The sequence below is a fragment of the Trichosurus vulpecula genome, chromosome 5 (assembly GCF_011100635.1).
Source record: "Trichosurus vulpecula isolate mTriVul1 chromosome 5, mTriVul1.pri, whole genome shotgun sequence".
Taxonomy (NCBI): Eukaryota; Metazoa; Chordata; class Mammalia; order Diprotodontia; family Phalangeridae; genus Trichosurus; species Trichosurus vulpecula.
The window spans coordinates 298416441-298430895 of record NC_050577.1 but is presented as its reverse complement, the minus strand read 5'-3'; the positions used below and the strand labels follow the sequence as shown (position 1 = coordinate 298430895).

Genomic DNA, 14455 nt, shown 5'->3' with positions numbered 1-14455 from the left:
GTATCCCACAGAGTATATCTTCTGTCAGGGCAGGGACTCTTTTTCGTTTCTCTTCAGCACCTTGCACCTAGCAGACACTTTTTAAATGCTTTTGAATCGAATGGGTCACACTATAGCCCAGAGATGACCATCATTGGAACTCCGGTCCTGTCAGGCTCTACCAAGCTGGAAAAGCTCCAAAGGCCATACTGAGAAGAGACTGGGTCAGCTCAGTCTGGAGAAGGCTGGCAGCCACTGGCAGAGCAGATAAAAATCTCATGATCATAACATTTTCCACGAGCAATGCAGCAGAGATAATGGTTCTGTTCATTGTAAATAATCCTAACAGCTCACAGAATTTATCCCTTTGTGGTTTACAAAGTGCTATTTTCTTTTAAGCCAGGTAGGTGGTGCCATGGATAGAGCGCAGAACGTGGAGTTAGGGTATCAGGTGGACAGTATAAAGCTAATTATTTTCATTTTGTAGATGAGAAAATTGAGACTTACGAAGATCAAGGAACTTGCACACTGCTAGACCTGGAGGACTAGGAATTACAACTCAGGATTTCCCACTCAAGTAAAGTCAACCAACATTAAGCACCTACTATGTGCCAGGCACTGTGCTAAGCATTGGGAATAAACAGAGAAAGACAAGAAGCAGTCCTTGCCCTCAAGGAGCTCATAGTCATACAATCTCAAAGGGTTAATCTCAGAGGGAAGACACTAGGAGTAAGGAGGATTGGGAAAGGCTTCCTGCAGAAGATGGGATGCTACCTGTGACCTGAAGCCCTGTAGAGAGGAGGAGGAGGAGGAGGAAGAAGTTCTTGTAGCATGTGTCAGCCACTGAAAAGTACCTCGAGTCAGGAGCTTGGGTGACCTCTTCAAGGAAGCCAGTGTTGCTGGATCACAGAGTATGTTTAAGTGAGTGAATTATAAAAAGACTGGGAAGGTAGCCAGGGGCTAGCTTTAAAAGTCAAATAGAGGATTTCTATTTGATCCTGGAGATAATAGGGAGCCACTGAAGTTCAGTGAGTAGTGGGGTGACATGGTCAGACTATACTTAAGAAATATCAGTTTGGAAAGCCATGATCAAAAAAAGAGCCTAGATATTATCTTTCAAGAAATTATCAAGGAGAACTGCCCTGATGTTCTAGAGCCAGAGGGTAAAATAGAAATTGAAAGAATCCACCAATCACCTCCTGAAAAAGATCCCAAACAGAATACTCCTAGGAATATTGTCGCCAAATTCCAGAGCTCCCAGATCAAGGAGAAAATACTGCAAGCAGCAAGAAAGAAACAATTTGAGTATTGTGGAAACACAATCAGAATAATACAAGATCTAGCAGCTTCTACATTAAGGGATCGAAGGGCTTGGAATATGATATTCCAGAGGTCAATGGAGCTAGGATTAAAACCAAGAATCACCTACCCAGCAAAACTGAGTATCGTGCTCCAAGGCAAAATATGGACTTTCAATAAAATAGAGGACTTCCAAGCTTTCTCAGTGAAAAAACCAGAGCTGAATAGAAAATTTGAGTTTCAGACACAAGAATCAAGAGAAGCATGAAAAGGTAAACAAGAAAGAGAAATCACAAGGAACTTACTAAAAGTTGAACTGTTTTGTTTACATTCCTACATGGAAAGATGATGTGTATAATTCATGAGACCTCAGTATTAGGGTAGCTGAAGGGAATATACATACATACATACATACATACATACGTGTATATATAGAGGGCACAAGGTGAGTTGAATATGAAGGGATGATATCTAAAAAAAAAATCAAATTAAGGGATGAGAGAGGAATATATTGAGAGAGGGAGAAAGGGAAAGATAGAATGGGGTAAATTATCTCACATAAAAGTGACAAGAAAAAACAGTTCTATTGGGAGGGAAGAGGGGGCAGGTGAAGAGTAATGAGTGAATCTTGCTCTCATTGGATTTGACCTGAGGAGGGAATAACATACACACTCATTTGGGTATCTTACCCCACAGGCAAGAAGAAGGAAGGAGATAAAAAAGGGGGGATGATAGAAGGTAGGGTAGCTAAGGGGAGTAGGTAATCAAAAGCAAACACTTTTGAAAAGGGACAGGGTCAAGGGAGAAAACTGGATAAAGGGGGATAGGATAGGAAGGAGCAAAACATAGTCTTTCACAACATGAGTATCGTGGAAGGGTTTTGCGTAATGATACATGTGTGGCCTGTGTTGAATTACTTGCCTTCTTAGGGAGGGTGGGTGGGGAAGGAAGAGGGGATAGAATTTGGAATTCATAGTTCTAAAAGCAGATGTTAAAAAAAAGTTTTTGCACGCAACTAGGAAATAAGATATACAGGCAATGGGGCATAAAAATCTATCTTGCCTTACAAGAAAGTAAGGGAAAAGGGGATGGGGGGGAGTGGGGTGAGAGAAGAGAGGGTTGACTGGGGAATGGGGCAATCAGAATATATGCCATCTTGGAGTGATGGGAGGGTAGAAATGGGGAGAAAATTTGTAATTCAAAATCTTGTGGAAATCAATGCTGAAAACTAAAAATATTAAATAATGATTTAAAAAAAAAACAAAAAAGAAATATAAGTTTGACAGATCAGTGGAGAATGAATTGGAGTGACCAGTGAGACCAACCAGCAGGCCACTGCAATAGCCTAGGTGTGAAGGACTGTACAAGGGTAGTGGCAATGTCAGAGGAGAGAGAGGGATGTCTAGAGATTTTGTGAATCATAGAAATGACAGGACTTGGCTGAGAGAGTGAGGAGTTGAGGGTGTCTGTGAACCTGTCTGAATAACAGGATGGTGGCCCCCTCCAGAGTAACAGAGAAGTTAGGAAGAGGGCAGGAAGATAATGAATTCAATTTTGGACATGCTGAGTTCAATATGTCTATGGGAATATAATTCTAAGTGTCTGATAGGCAGTTAGAGATGTGAGACTGAAGTTTGGGAGAGAGGTTAATGCTTGATAAGGAGATGTTAGAATCATCTGCATAGAAATGATCATTGAATCCATGGAGCTGATGTGATCACCAAGCAAAATAGTATAGAGAGAGAAGGGAAGAGGGCTCAGGATGGAGCCTTGAGGAATACTCACAGTTAGCCGGCTTGACCTACATGAAAGTCCAGTGAGGGAGACTGAAAAGGAGCGCTTAGATGCACAAGAGAAGAACCTGGAGAGAGCAGTGGCACAAAAGCCTAGAGAGAAGGGAGTCTCAAGGAGAAGAGGGTGCTTGACAATGTCATAGGCTGTAGACCAGTCCAGGAAGGGGAGAACTGGGGAAAGAGCATTAAATTTGGCAATTAACATCTTTGGTAGCTTTGGAGAGAGCAGTTTGTGTTGAATGGTGAAACTGAGAGCCAGGCTGTAGAGCATTAAGGAGAGATGGAAAGGAAAGGAAGTGGAAGCACCTATCATACATGGGTGACCTTCTCAAGGAGTTTAGCCACAAATGGGAGGAGATATAGGTTACTATAGCCAGTGGAGATGGATGGATGAGGATGAGGATGGGGGAGCCATGGACATGTTTGTTGGCAGTAGGGAAGCGGCATGTAGATGGGGATAGATTGAAAATAAATGATAGAGTGAGGGGGCAGGCAATCTGCCGGAGAAGATGGGATGGACACGATCATTTGGGCATGTAGAGGGGTTAGGTTTGACAAAGAGAAGGGCTACCTCTTCATGGGAGGTGAGAGAGGCAGAGAAGATAGTGGCCGAGAGTGTATGAGTGATGTAAGATGAAGAGGGAACTCTTTGCGAATGGTCTTAAATTTTTCAGTGAAATATGAAACCAGTTTCTCAGCTGAGAGGGTGGGAAGAGAGGGAGCCATAGGAGATTTGAGAATGGATGAGAAAGTTTGGAAAAGTCACTGTGATGAGTAGATAATGAATCGACTAAGGAGGTGTAAAAGGCTTGCCTTGCTCCCATGAGGATTCAGTTGAACTAACATATTCCAAAATACAACATTCTTCTGATTGTGAAGGATTTGGTTGGCATGCAAGGAGAACCCATTTCAGTATCTTTTTCTTTTTCCACTAGTTGAATTGCCCTCTCAGTCTACCCTATCTTTTATGACAATGTGGCCAGTGCCCGTGAGGCTAGCACTTTCTTCTCGATCAATGTGTCCACAAGAATGGAACATGACATTTTTTATGTGTTGCGTGCCCCTAGTGACAACATTAGCTGTAAACAATCCATTAAGTTGGGAACAGAAGAGTAAACAGAGGGAAAACAGACTAATTTACCTCTCATAGTTAGACAGTTAGTTATCATAGTTAATTGCGAGAGAACCATATACTCCAGGAGATATGGTAATGAGTTTCCCAATCCAGTCCTGAATATCTCAGTTTCTGACTACATGTTCTTTATCTCCTTTTTGAAGAGATTGAAATGAACTTTGAAGTTCAAAAATTTCTGGACAGAGACAAGTGTATTTGAAAGACAGAAAAAAAATGCAAAAACCACCAAAGTGAAGGAATTACTTTGCACAGAAAGTTAAAGGCACAGGATAGCTTGAGGTCTGAACTCGATTGCTAAGGTTTGGAGATGAATACTTGGCCAATGGGAATAAGAACGAGGGCATGGTAAAGGCAATCATATTCCCACACTTTCTAGTCCTGTAGTATGTTTACTTTTATTTGTGTATGAGCAAGTGGAAGTGGCACCAAAGCAAGAAAGATGGGAGACCCAGCTGGATCAGCTTAAGTAAACGAGAGGCCTTTGCTGGAGGCAACATATTCTTAAAATAAGCACTGATGAATTAATTCTCAAGATAGGTGAAAGAAGAAGCTATCGAATAATATGAAAAAAACTATGTATTGCTATCAAAAAAGAGTGATTGAGAAGCTGTTAATACCTATTGACTTATCTGTCTACTTTGCCATCTTTGTCAGAATTATTTGCACACATATTGATCAATATATAATCAATATATGAAATCAATCATATCAATATATGAAATAAATGAATCAATATATGAAAAGGGAACAGAGGCTTTAGGGAACTACGTTCTACAGTGGATCCTATTTCCTTAGCTCCACAATGGACTGAAAGGTGCAGAAAATGTAAGCTCCCACTGTAAAAAATCCTTTGTTATGGTAAAACCAAATGCCACCTGAAAGGGTCTCCTCTATGGAAGAGAGCTCTCCTCTGCACATGTTAAGATGATGATACACGCAACAACAGAGATAAATGTTGTTTGGTCTTCTGATTATTAACATCAGTTTTGCTTTAGGATTTTCAGAGGTGTTCTGCTATTGTCGTAGAGCATGACCAGCAGAGTCCAGTTCACAAAGGCATTCCCTGTCCTCTAGAAGCTCCTGTTTGCAGATGATGTTGTGCTGGGATATTGCAGAAACTCCTGAAGGAGATCCAGACTCACTCAAAAGAGCTCAGCTTGCTTAGTGACACAAGAGATTCCATTCAGTAAGCGAAGATAAAGATGATGTGTCACCCATCTAGCCTCCGACATGTAGTTGGATATGTTGAGCCTAAAGCTGGGACCCATGGTGCAGCTGGACAGTGATCTGGGCCTAGAATAGAAGGAAGAGAGGAGTGTGCATTGCATTGGGGAAATTACACTGTGACTTCCAAGCTTTTGTCCACAAAAATTCCTGTCTTGTTAAGACTAAGGTACTGCCATTAATGTTCTTTGTCTGTGTATCATGAGATGCACCAATCTCTGAGGATTCTAAATCTCTGGTCACACAAAAAGCAACGAAGAGACATGAAGTGGCGCAAAAGCTACGAATGAGAAAACTCATTATTTGTATAGATCGGGAGCAGGGAGGGACTAGAGAAGTCATTCAGTCCAATCCCATAACTGCGTGGCTGAGGAAATGAAGACCCAGAGAGGCCGAGTCATGAGTGGAAGAGCTGGGATTTTAATCCAGACCCCCTGAATACAAATCCAGCTCTTTTCCTACTTCATTATAGTAATCAGAAAAAGGGACAAGTTGGTTGGTCATGGGGTGAGCCGGGGGATGGGGAGAAGGCTGTCATAGAGAGGAGTAGTATGTGCTACACATGAAGACTCCTAGAATGCCAAGAGATCAAGAGAGAGATCCTCATCATTTGGGGGTAGACTCTCTATGGAGGTTGTATGGGAGAATATAGATAAGAGACACATAGGATGAAAAGGTGGAGCTGCTTAACATCCGTCCCACATTCATGAGGTCATGGATCCTTTGAAGCACTGAAGCATTGGTTTTGTTTGATGACTTAGTTAACTTTGATAACTTTAGTTAGGTGCTTTTCATTAATGATATTCTATTTTTATTAATGGGTTCTAGGTGGTGCCTTTGATAGAGTACTGGGCTTGAAGTCAGGAAGACTTATCTTCCTGAGTTCAATTAGGGCCTCCAATACTAGCTGTGTGACCCTGGGCAAGTCGCTTAACCCTGTTTGCCTCAGTTTCCGTATCTGTGAAATGATCTGGAGAAGGAAATGGCAAATCACTCCAGTATCTTTGCCAAGAAAACCCCAAATGGGGTCACAAAGTGTCAGACATGACTAAAAAACTACTAAAACAATTTTTATTAATATTTTGAGAACTACAGTTACTATTTTAGACAGATGTTATTTTATCATTTTTCTGATGGTGATGTAAGAAAAAAGTTATAGATAAGAATGAAAAGATACAGAAAAAGCCTGCCTGTTTCCTTCTGATATTTTTAGATTATTTGAAAAAAATTAATAGAGGTGAGAAAGTGGGCATATTGATCATGATTTTCTCAATCACTTTTTTTTGTTATAATGTTTGTGGTTTTTTCCCCAAATATTTAATTTCCCACTTTTAGATATCTTGAAAATCAGTACTTTAGTGCTTTAGAGATTGTCACCTTCAGTACAGATTTCTTCTGTGTACACTTGGTCTGGTTCAGCATCTCTCCCTCCATATTCTTTAGTGTTGTTTGTACATTCCTTATATGTCAAGGCCTGAGAGACTAGATTCTTGATAGGTTGACTCCACTTTCATTTTGATGAAAATACATTATTCCTGAAGTGCTGGCAGCTTTTTTCCATTGTTTCTGTCTAGTGTCCTCCCACTGTCACATATAAGTGGTCTTAGCATCACTTGCTTTAGTCAAGTCTTACTTCAAGCTTTCTACAGATTTACCTTCCTGTGTACTGCCATTTTTGTTCTGTGGGATGATAGTGCTTGTAGTCTCCCAACATCCCCCTGGACCATTGTGAAATTTAGAACTTATATTCTACACTGATGCTTACCCTTGGCTTCCATGTCTTCCTCCTTGCCCAGGAGATTAACTGTTTGTTGGCTGAGAAGATTTCTGGACTTCTCTGGCCACCTTGTTGTGGCAGTTGCTTTACAGAAGTTAAATTTCCATAGGAAATGATCATCATATGATCAGAGTTTGGGAGGTGGAAGAAATGTCAGAGGTCATCTTGTCCAGTGCTCTCCTCTTGCAGATGAGGAAAGTGAAGCCCATGGAGGTTGTGACTTTCTGAAGAACACAGGCAGAGGCAGAGCTAGAATTCAAGCTCTCATCCTCGGTCTCCAAATCTACATGAATTGGAATCAGGTTCTTTCTCTTGTCCACTTCCTATTTGTCAGTATCAATAGCTTGTTTGAATGGAAGGCCGGCACTGTTATCATCGCGCAGAATCACAGAACTTGGGAGTTGGCCATCTAGCCCAAGCCACACATAAACTTTAGGTTCCATGGACTCCAACTCCCTTCTTTTATAGATGAGGAAGTGGAGGCATTGTCCAAGGTAAATCATTGTCTGAGTCTGGATTTCAACCCAAGGCATTAAGTCTAGCACCTGGTTCACTATGCCACAATGATAATTTGCTTTTATTCGAAGACTGGATTTTCTTTTCCTCTGTTCACTTTTCCTATTTATACTTGATATCCAAACCTCTTATTTCACAGCTGCTTCAAATTCTGGGACTCAGAATCATTTGTTCATACCCCAACTTCCTCCGCCAAGTTTTGGCCTATTGCTTCAGTGTAACTGGATGAGGGAATCTGCCCATGCAACCTGACATACACCTCTGTGTTACAGCCTTTGAGGGGCAATCTGGTTTATTTTCCCTTCATGCCTGGAAACGAATATGCCCTGTTTTAGGAGAGGAAGACAACCTTTTATGCCATGATTGCCCTTGGGAAAGCATTACTTTCCCTTTAGCTGGCAGCCTTGAACACTCTCATTACTCTTGGGGCATCTCAGACAAGTGTAGTGTGTCCTTAGGGACTCCTTCTGTTCCTTTAAGGGGCCACGTACCCCTGTTTTAGGGGAGGTATTCTCCCCTGGGATGCGAATATTGAAAGTTACAACTCATTCTCATGGCAGAAAGTTGAACAGAATGTTATGCCAACAATGTATGACAATAATCCTTCGTTATAGCTGGGTAAAAACTGACTTCTGAATATTTTTGCTTGCTGTAATATAACAAAATAATGCAAATTCCATCAGGTTGAGAGTACAGACATCAGGTTTTCCCCCTCGATAGGGCAGATGGGTGTAAACAGCAAACAGGTTTGTATTACTTTGTGTTTACTCTGATTGCTGGTGCCTGTGATCATTTAAGTAATTATAGTCTTGGTTCTCTTGTCTCTAAAATTGAAAACTCTTATAAAATCGTTGACTCTTCCCTTCCCTAAGCAATCCATTGTGTTTATCAGGTTATTACGTCCGGGAAAAATCTAAGCAAATCATCACTTTGCTGATGGATTCGCAGCTGCTGCATAAGGAGCGGGAGGTGGCGTGTCGGACCAGAAGGCGAACATCCTACTCGATGACGTTTCCGAAAAGATTGCCTGGCGCCGGCCACTCGCCAACTCACTTAGCCGGCCCTGCCCTGGCGTCAGATGCCTCTGCATCAGAGAACAAGCGCACACTTCTCAAGGTCTCAAGGCTGCACCTCACAAGTACGTATCTGGAAGGGTGCAAGAGTGCACTGGTGGGGGACGGGGGAGGGGCCCACGTTTAAGAAATATGTATATATGTATATATACACATACACATATCTATATATACATAATATGTGTAAATATATGTATAAATATCAAAATGTTAGGTTCAGGTATAAAAGGCAAAAGTTAAGAGGATACGCAGAGGGACAATGACTGATTTACTACTCATATTTGTTGTTTTATTGAACTGCTACAATTTCCTTAAGGTTAGAAGCTACCAAATTAATCCATAATGAAACAATTTAGCATCATGGCAGTTTGAAGTGTATGCATTCCTGGAAAAGGAAAGTATGCCGAGACCTAGTGTGAAAGGAGTGTGATGTAGCTGGGCACAGTGGGCCAGTGGGAAGAATACTAGTTTTAGAGTCTGGAGAACCTGGGTTCAAATTCTGACTCGATTATTTAATGCTGGTATGACATTAGACATTGTGAAAATGGTTGAGCACCTCTAGGTCTCAGTTTTCCCATCTGAAAGATGAAGGTTTTGGACTAGATCACTGTTAAGCATCCTTTGGCTCTTGGTTCTGTGACAGAGGTGCGTGCATGTCGGCATATACTCTTTCTTTGATTTCACTTGTGGTTTTGTTAGCTAATCAGTCTATTCCCACATGATCCCAGATGGGCTGGCTTTATACAAAAGGAGAATAAAAGTAACTTCTCTGGACTTTGAGCATGATTTTTTCCTGGACATTCACAGTGTCTAATGGAGCTAGCTTGCAAAATCCTCCTTTGGCAATAAGCGTTGCCTGCCGACAAATGATATGCCTGATAAACTCAATAAAAACAATATGCTCAAAGACTTAATGAAATCAATCAATGATCTGTCATAAAAGTTTCAGCCTGATAGTTCTGTAAATTAGTTTATTTAAAGCGACGTATGGTATTTCTCGTAATCAATGTTTGAATAGTTTATAATTTATGATGGAATTCAGTAAGAAAATAGTATTCATTTAACTGCCGACTTTGTTGGAGTACATTATTCTGTTAAGTGAGGGCAGCTCTACAAGTGTTAGTGCAGGAATGTGGGATCTTTGTTTGTGGCTGTTATTGCTGGAATGGTGCTGGATGTCTGATGAGGCAAAGAAAGAGAGTCCTGTTCAGGGTGTGGGGACAGACTGATTCATTAGCTTAAATATTGGGGAACAAAGGCTCAAAAATACCATTTGGGGCATGTTCCTAGGAAAAACCACTCCTGCATCTCTAGTTAGGGATACAAGGATTCATAGGATTATCTTATGAGGTGCTGGAAAGGACCTCAAAGTCCGTCGTAGAGACCCCCATTTTATAAATGAGTGAAAAAGAAAAGGACACGGAGGTTAAGTGACTTCTCTGGGGTCTTAGAAGTGGAACATCAGGGGTATGATTTGAATTCAGACCCTCTGGTTCTGGAGCCAGGGTTCTTTCTACTGTGCTGCAGTCAGTTTAATTCAATACACATTTATTAAGCACCATCCATGTTCAAGTCTCTGTGCTAGGCTTGGGCAAAACTGCTCTTGCCTGGGTTGGGGGGAGGGGGAGGAAGAGGTCCTGGATCCTCCAACATGGTCCCTTATAAGCAAATACAAAGTGATTGGACGAGGTAGACAGCTGTCGGTCCTGGAGGCAGGGGGAGGGATCCTTGAAGGAAGAAAAGCATCTTTAGAGAGGTGGCGCTGAGGAGGGAGTGCATGTGAGATATCCCAGGGGTGCCAAGCCTGGCAATACAGCATGTGGGAAAGGCCAAAGTCCTCAGCAATGGCTTTTTGAGATCAGGTATCTGGATTGTAATTGGAAGTGAGTTTGACTGATCTGATGTGAAGGGGCTACTCCTTTATTTGCAAAATTAAGTGGAAGTCAGGTTGTGAGAGGCTTTAAATGATGTGCCAAGAAATTTGTATTTTATTTAGGAAGTTTATTTTGGCAGCTTTGTGGAGGATGGTCAAAGAAGGGGAAAAATAGGCACAGGGAGATAAGTTAGCAGGCTCCTAAGAGTAGTCCAGGGGAGAGAGAATGAGGCCTGAGCTGGGGCGGCAGCCATTTGAGTAAAGAGAAGGAAGCAGGCTTCTGACAGCCTGAAGGGCAGGGGGCCCGAGGCAGAGGGAAGAGGCTAGCATTTCTCTGAGGTTATACACCTGGCTGGCTGGGAGCATGATGATACCAAGAAGTATGGATGGTAGAGGTGGAGCTGCTTTAGGGGACAAATTATAAATTCTGTTTTGGATATGCCCAGTTTGAAATGCTGGTGAGATGCTTAGGTGGAGCCATCCGGCCGCTAGACTGGACTGGGATTTGACAGAGATTTGGGCTGGATGGATAGGATTGATAGTCGTCTATATAAGGCTGGTCACAGAATCTACAAGAATAAGAGAAGAGAGCTGGGGACCAAGGTTGGAGGCATGTGAGCTGAGGATGCACAGGGGACTGAAAAGGACCAATCAGGCAGATGGGAGAAGGCATCCACCATGGCAGGAGTGCTGGGCAAGAGGATGTGGGCGGGGAAGGAAGGGAGCAGGAGTCAAGGATGGTGGTTCAGGCAGAGGGGCTGAGGCTCAAAGGAAATAGGCATTTGCCAAAGTTTATGAAGGGTGTAGTAGGAAGTCAATCAGGGAGGAAGAAAGACCTTCTGGACCAGCCGCGTCATCATGCCGTCAGCATGGGGAGCTCCCTATAAGAAAACTCCCTCTGCCCAATGCAGATGAACATCTACTCTGGTTCTTGTAGGTGCTGATAGCCAGTCTGGGTCACATGGCCAGGCTGTGTCAGAGGCAGGGTTCGAACCCAGGTCTTCGTGACTCAGAGGCCCACTCTAGAGGTATCCACGGCATGACACTATTTCTCCTGAGGTTGATGCCATGAATCTGTGGTGGGCACTGTGGGTATGACCTTGGACAGCTCCGGAGGAGGAGGGGGCCATGAACAGCTGGAATAGTCCAATGAGATGCCCAGCCTCGCTGGCCTCCACAGCCCCTGCTGGCTCTGAATCGATGATCCTAAGAGGGGGTGGGAGGACAAGGGCCCAAAAGGCCACAGGAGGTCAGTGTTGATTGGAACTGGTCATCGTCATGCCCTGGCCATGAGGAATCAGAACAAGGCGGGAGCCAGCATGATGGATCTCAGTTCATCACCACCAGTATCATAGCAGCGGGATTCATGTCTCCTACTTGTATAGGTAATTAACATCTCTACTCTGTCATGTTTCACAGAAATGGAGACTGAAATTTTAGAATACGTAAAAAGAGCGCTGTGGAAGCCCCTTAAAAACATTGTTTTCCCTGTCGCAGATTTTAACCTCTCTGGCTTTTAAGAGCCCATCTTCCTAGGCTTGGTGTGCACAGTGTGGGAGGAAGAAAAATGAGCCCGGTAGGAAGAATGGGGGAAAATAAAGTGACAGCGGAATAGAGCTGAGAGAGAAGAGATAATAGCACCTGCATTCAGAATGAAGAATGAAAAAGACAAACTTCCCATAGGGAGCTTCCTCAGAGGTTCCGGGATGCTGCCGTACTAATGCCGAGGGGAGACAAACTGAAGCCATGCTACATGGGGTAAACAGGACGTTGAGGAGGCTCAAAATGGGAGCAGAAACGCAGGCAAGGGAAATCTGGAATGTGACTGACAAAACAAAAGAAAAGCCAAGCAGTGCAAACCTACTGCTCTAGGCCCATCCACAGCTGCCTAGCCTGTTTTTAAACTTCGTATTCTTATTTTTTTTCAAGTTAACATTTCTGTAGCTTAAGGTTGACAAATTGAGCTCACAACCCTCCTTTGAGGTAGGCTTTACCTAATCCCCATCCCGTTTTAAAGATGAGGAAACTGAGGGTCAGAGTGGTGAGGTGACTGTGAGTGAGGCTTAAGCTTGAATTCAGTATCGAGGGAAATTCGACATGGCTGATACTTGTACTTTGCTTAATCCACAAACTGCCAAGGGGCAACATCTACAGGGACCACATTTGTGGTCTCAAGACGATTTTAAAAATCTTTGATTGTCCTGATGTCAGGTGCCCTGGTCAGCACGTGCTCTGTGGCACACGGTTGTAGAGATTTGCCTGGGACATCTCAGTGGAGTGAAGTGACGGGCCAGGATGACGCGTCCTGCCTCTGCGCTCTCTGAGAAAGGAATGAAAGACAATTTTCTCGCGCCCAAGGGCAAAAACAAGTTTTAAAAGAATAGGAATTGTATACGAGGTCAAAACACACGGACCCATAAGGAACTGCCAAGCCTGTGGCAGAGAGAGTTTAAGAAGCTTCGCAAGTGTGTCTAGAGCACCTTACAGATCTTGCCTCATTTGATCCTCACAGCAACTCTGGAAGCTCCGTGCTATTGTTACATGCCACCTCTGCCAATAGAGGCTGGCACTTTCTCTGTAACTTCTGCTCTTGAAGAGTTGCCCAAGGCATGGAGAGGTTCAGTGAGTTGCCCAGGGTCACACAGCTAGGAGGGGTCAGAGGTAAGGCTTGAACCCAGCTCCCTGGCTTCTCTGACTGTTGTGCCATGCTACTTCTGATGTGTGTATCAGTGTGAAGTAAACGAATGTGGCTTTGAATCCTGAATGAAAGAAACCAGGCAAGCAGCTAGGCTGAGACAGTACTGTCAGAAGCTTGCCTCCTGGTTTTATCTATTCTTACATATTGTCAGAATCTCAGCAACACTAAGGGGATTCACTCATGAATGGATAATTCCACAAAACAGTTAAGTGTGTAAATTTTAAAAAGGCTAATATTTAATATCACCACAAACTAATCCTGCTTTAGAAATCCCCCTTAACATTCAAGTATTTCTTTGACTTAGTCCAAAGTACCATAGTTAACACAGTCCACACTGAGTGAGGCCATGGGGGGTACACAGAGGGAGCAGAACAGGGGATCCCTCACCCTTGGGAGGCATATGATGTAAATAGGGAAACAGGAGAGCTCTACATGGGAATGTTTATTCATTTTAAATGGTACCTAAAACTGAGCCAAAAGGAGGGGGTCCCCTATTCTGGGGAGAGCCACCCATTTTTGTTTGATATCCCACCGATATGTATGGAAGTGGGAAAAGAAAGGGTAGAATTGGAGAATGGTGAGGAGAGCGGAGCGTGTGAAGGGGAGGGCTGGGAAAGGAGACTTCGAAAGGCTGGTAAAGAGGGCCTGGACCGCCAGGATTGGGAGCTTGTATATTATTGCAGAGGCCGTGGAAGAGCTGCTGCAATGTTATGAGCAGGGCCATGACCTGTGGGCAGACCGGGGCCCTAGGAAGGATTCTGGGATGGATTTGAGAACTAAGGGCCTGGAAACAGCAGGACAGTTAGGAGGCTCCTCAGTACGCCCAGAAGGACATAACTGAAGCCTTCCAGAGAGTGGAGCAGAGGTGGTGGAAAGGTGGAAGCCGTAGGGAAGAGATTCAATTGGACTTTGCCATTTATCTAACATGAGGATGAGGAAGGAAGGGTCAATCCTGTCCTAGAAGTCTGGAGCCTAGGTGACTGGGAGATAGTGAGGCTATCAGAAATAGGGATGTGGCAGGAGAAGGAGGAGAGAGACAGAAAGGTCAGAGAGGAAGAAGACAGAAGAGTGTCATGAATCAGATTAAA

General features: G+C 43.3%; 1 protein-coding gene across 1 annotated transcript in view; it reads left to right on the top strand.

The window, feature by feature from the left end:
• Positions 1 to 14455, top strand: part of ENTHD1 (ENTH domain containing 1) — a 118543-nt gene that overhangs the window by 10884 nt on the left and 93204 nt on the right. The window contains exon 2 of the mRNA XM_036761031.1: positions 8616 to 8861. Within this exon, the coding sequence (XP_036616926.1) occupies positions 8616 to 8861 (246 nt within the window). The remainder of the gene's footprint in view (positions 1 to 8615; positions 8862 to 14455) is intronic.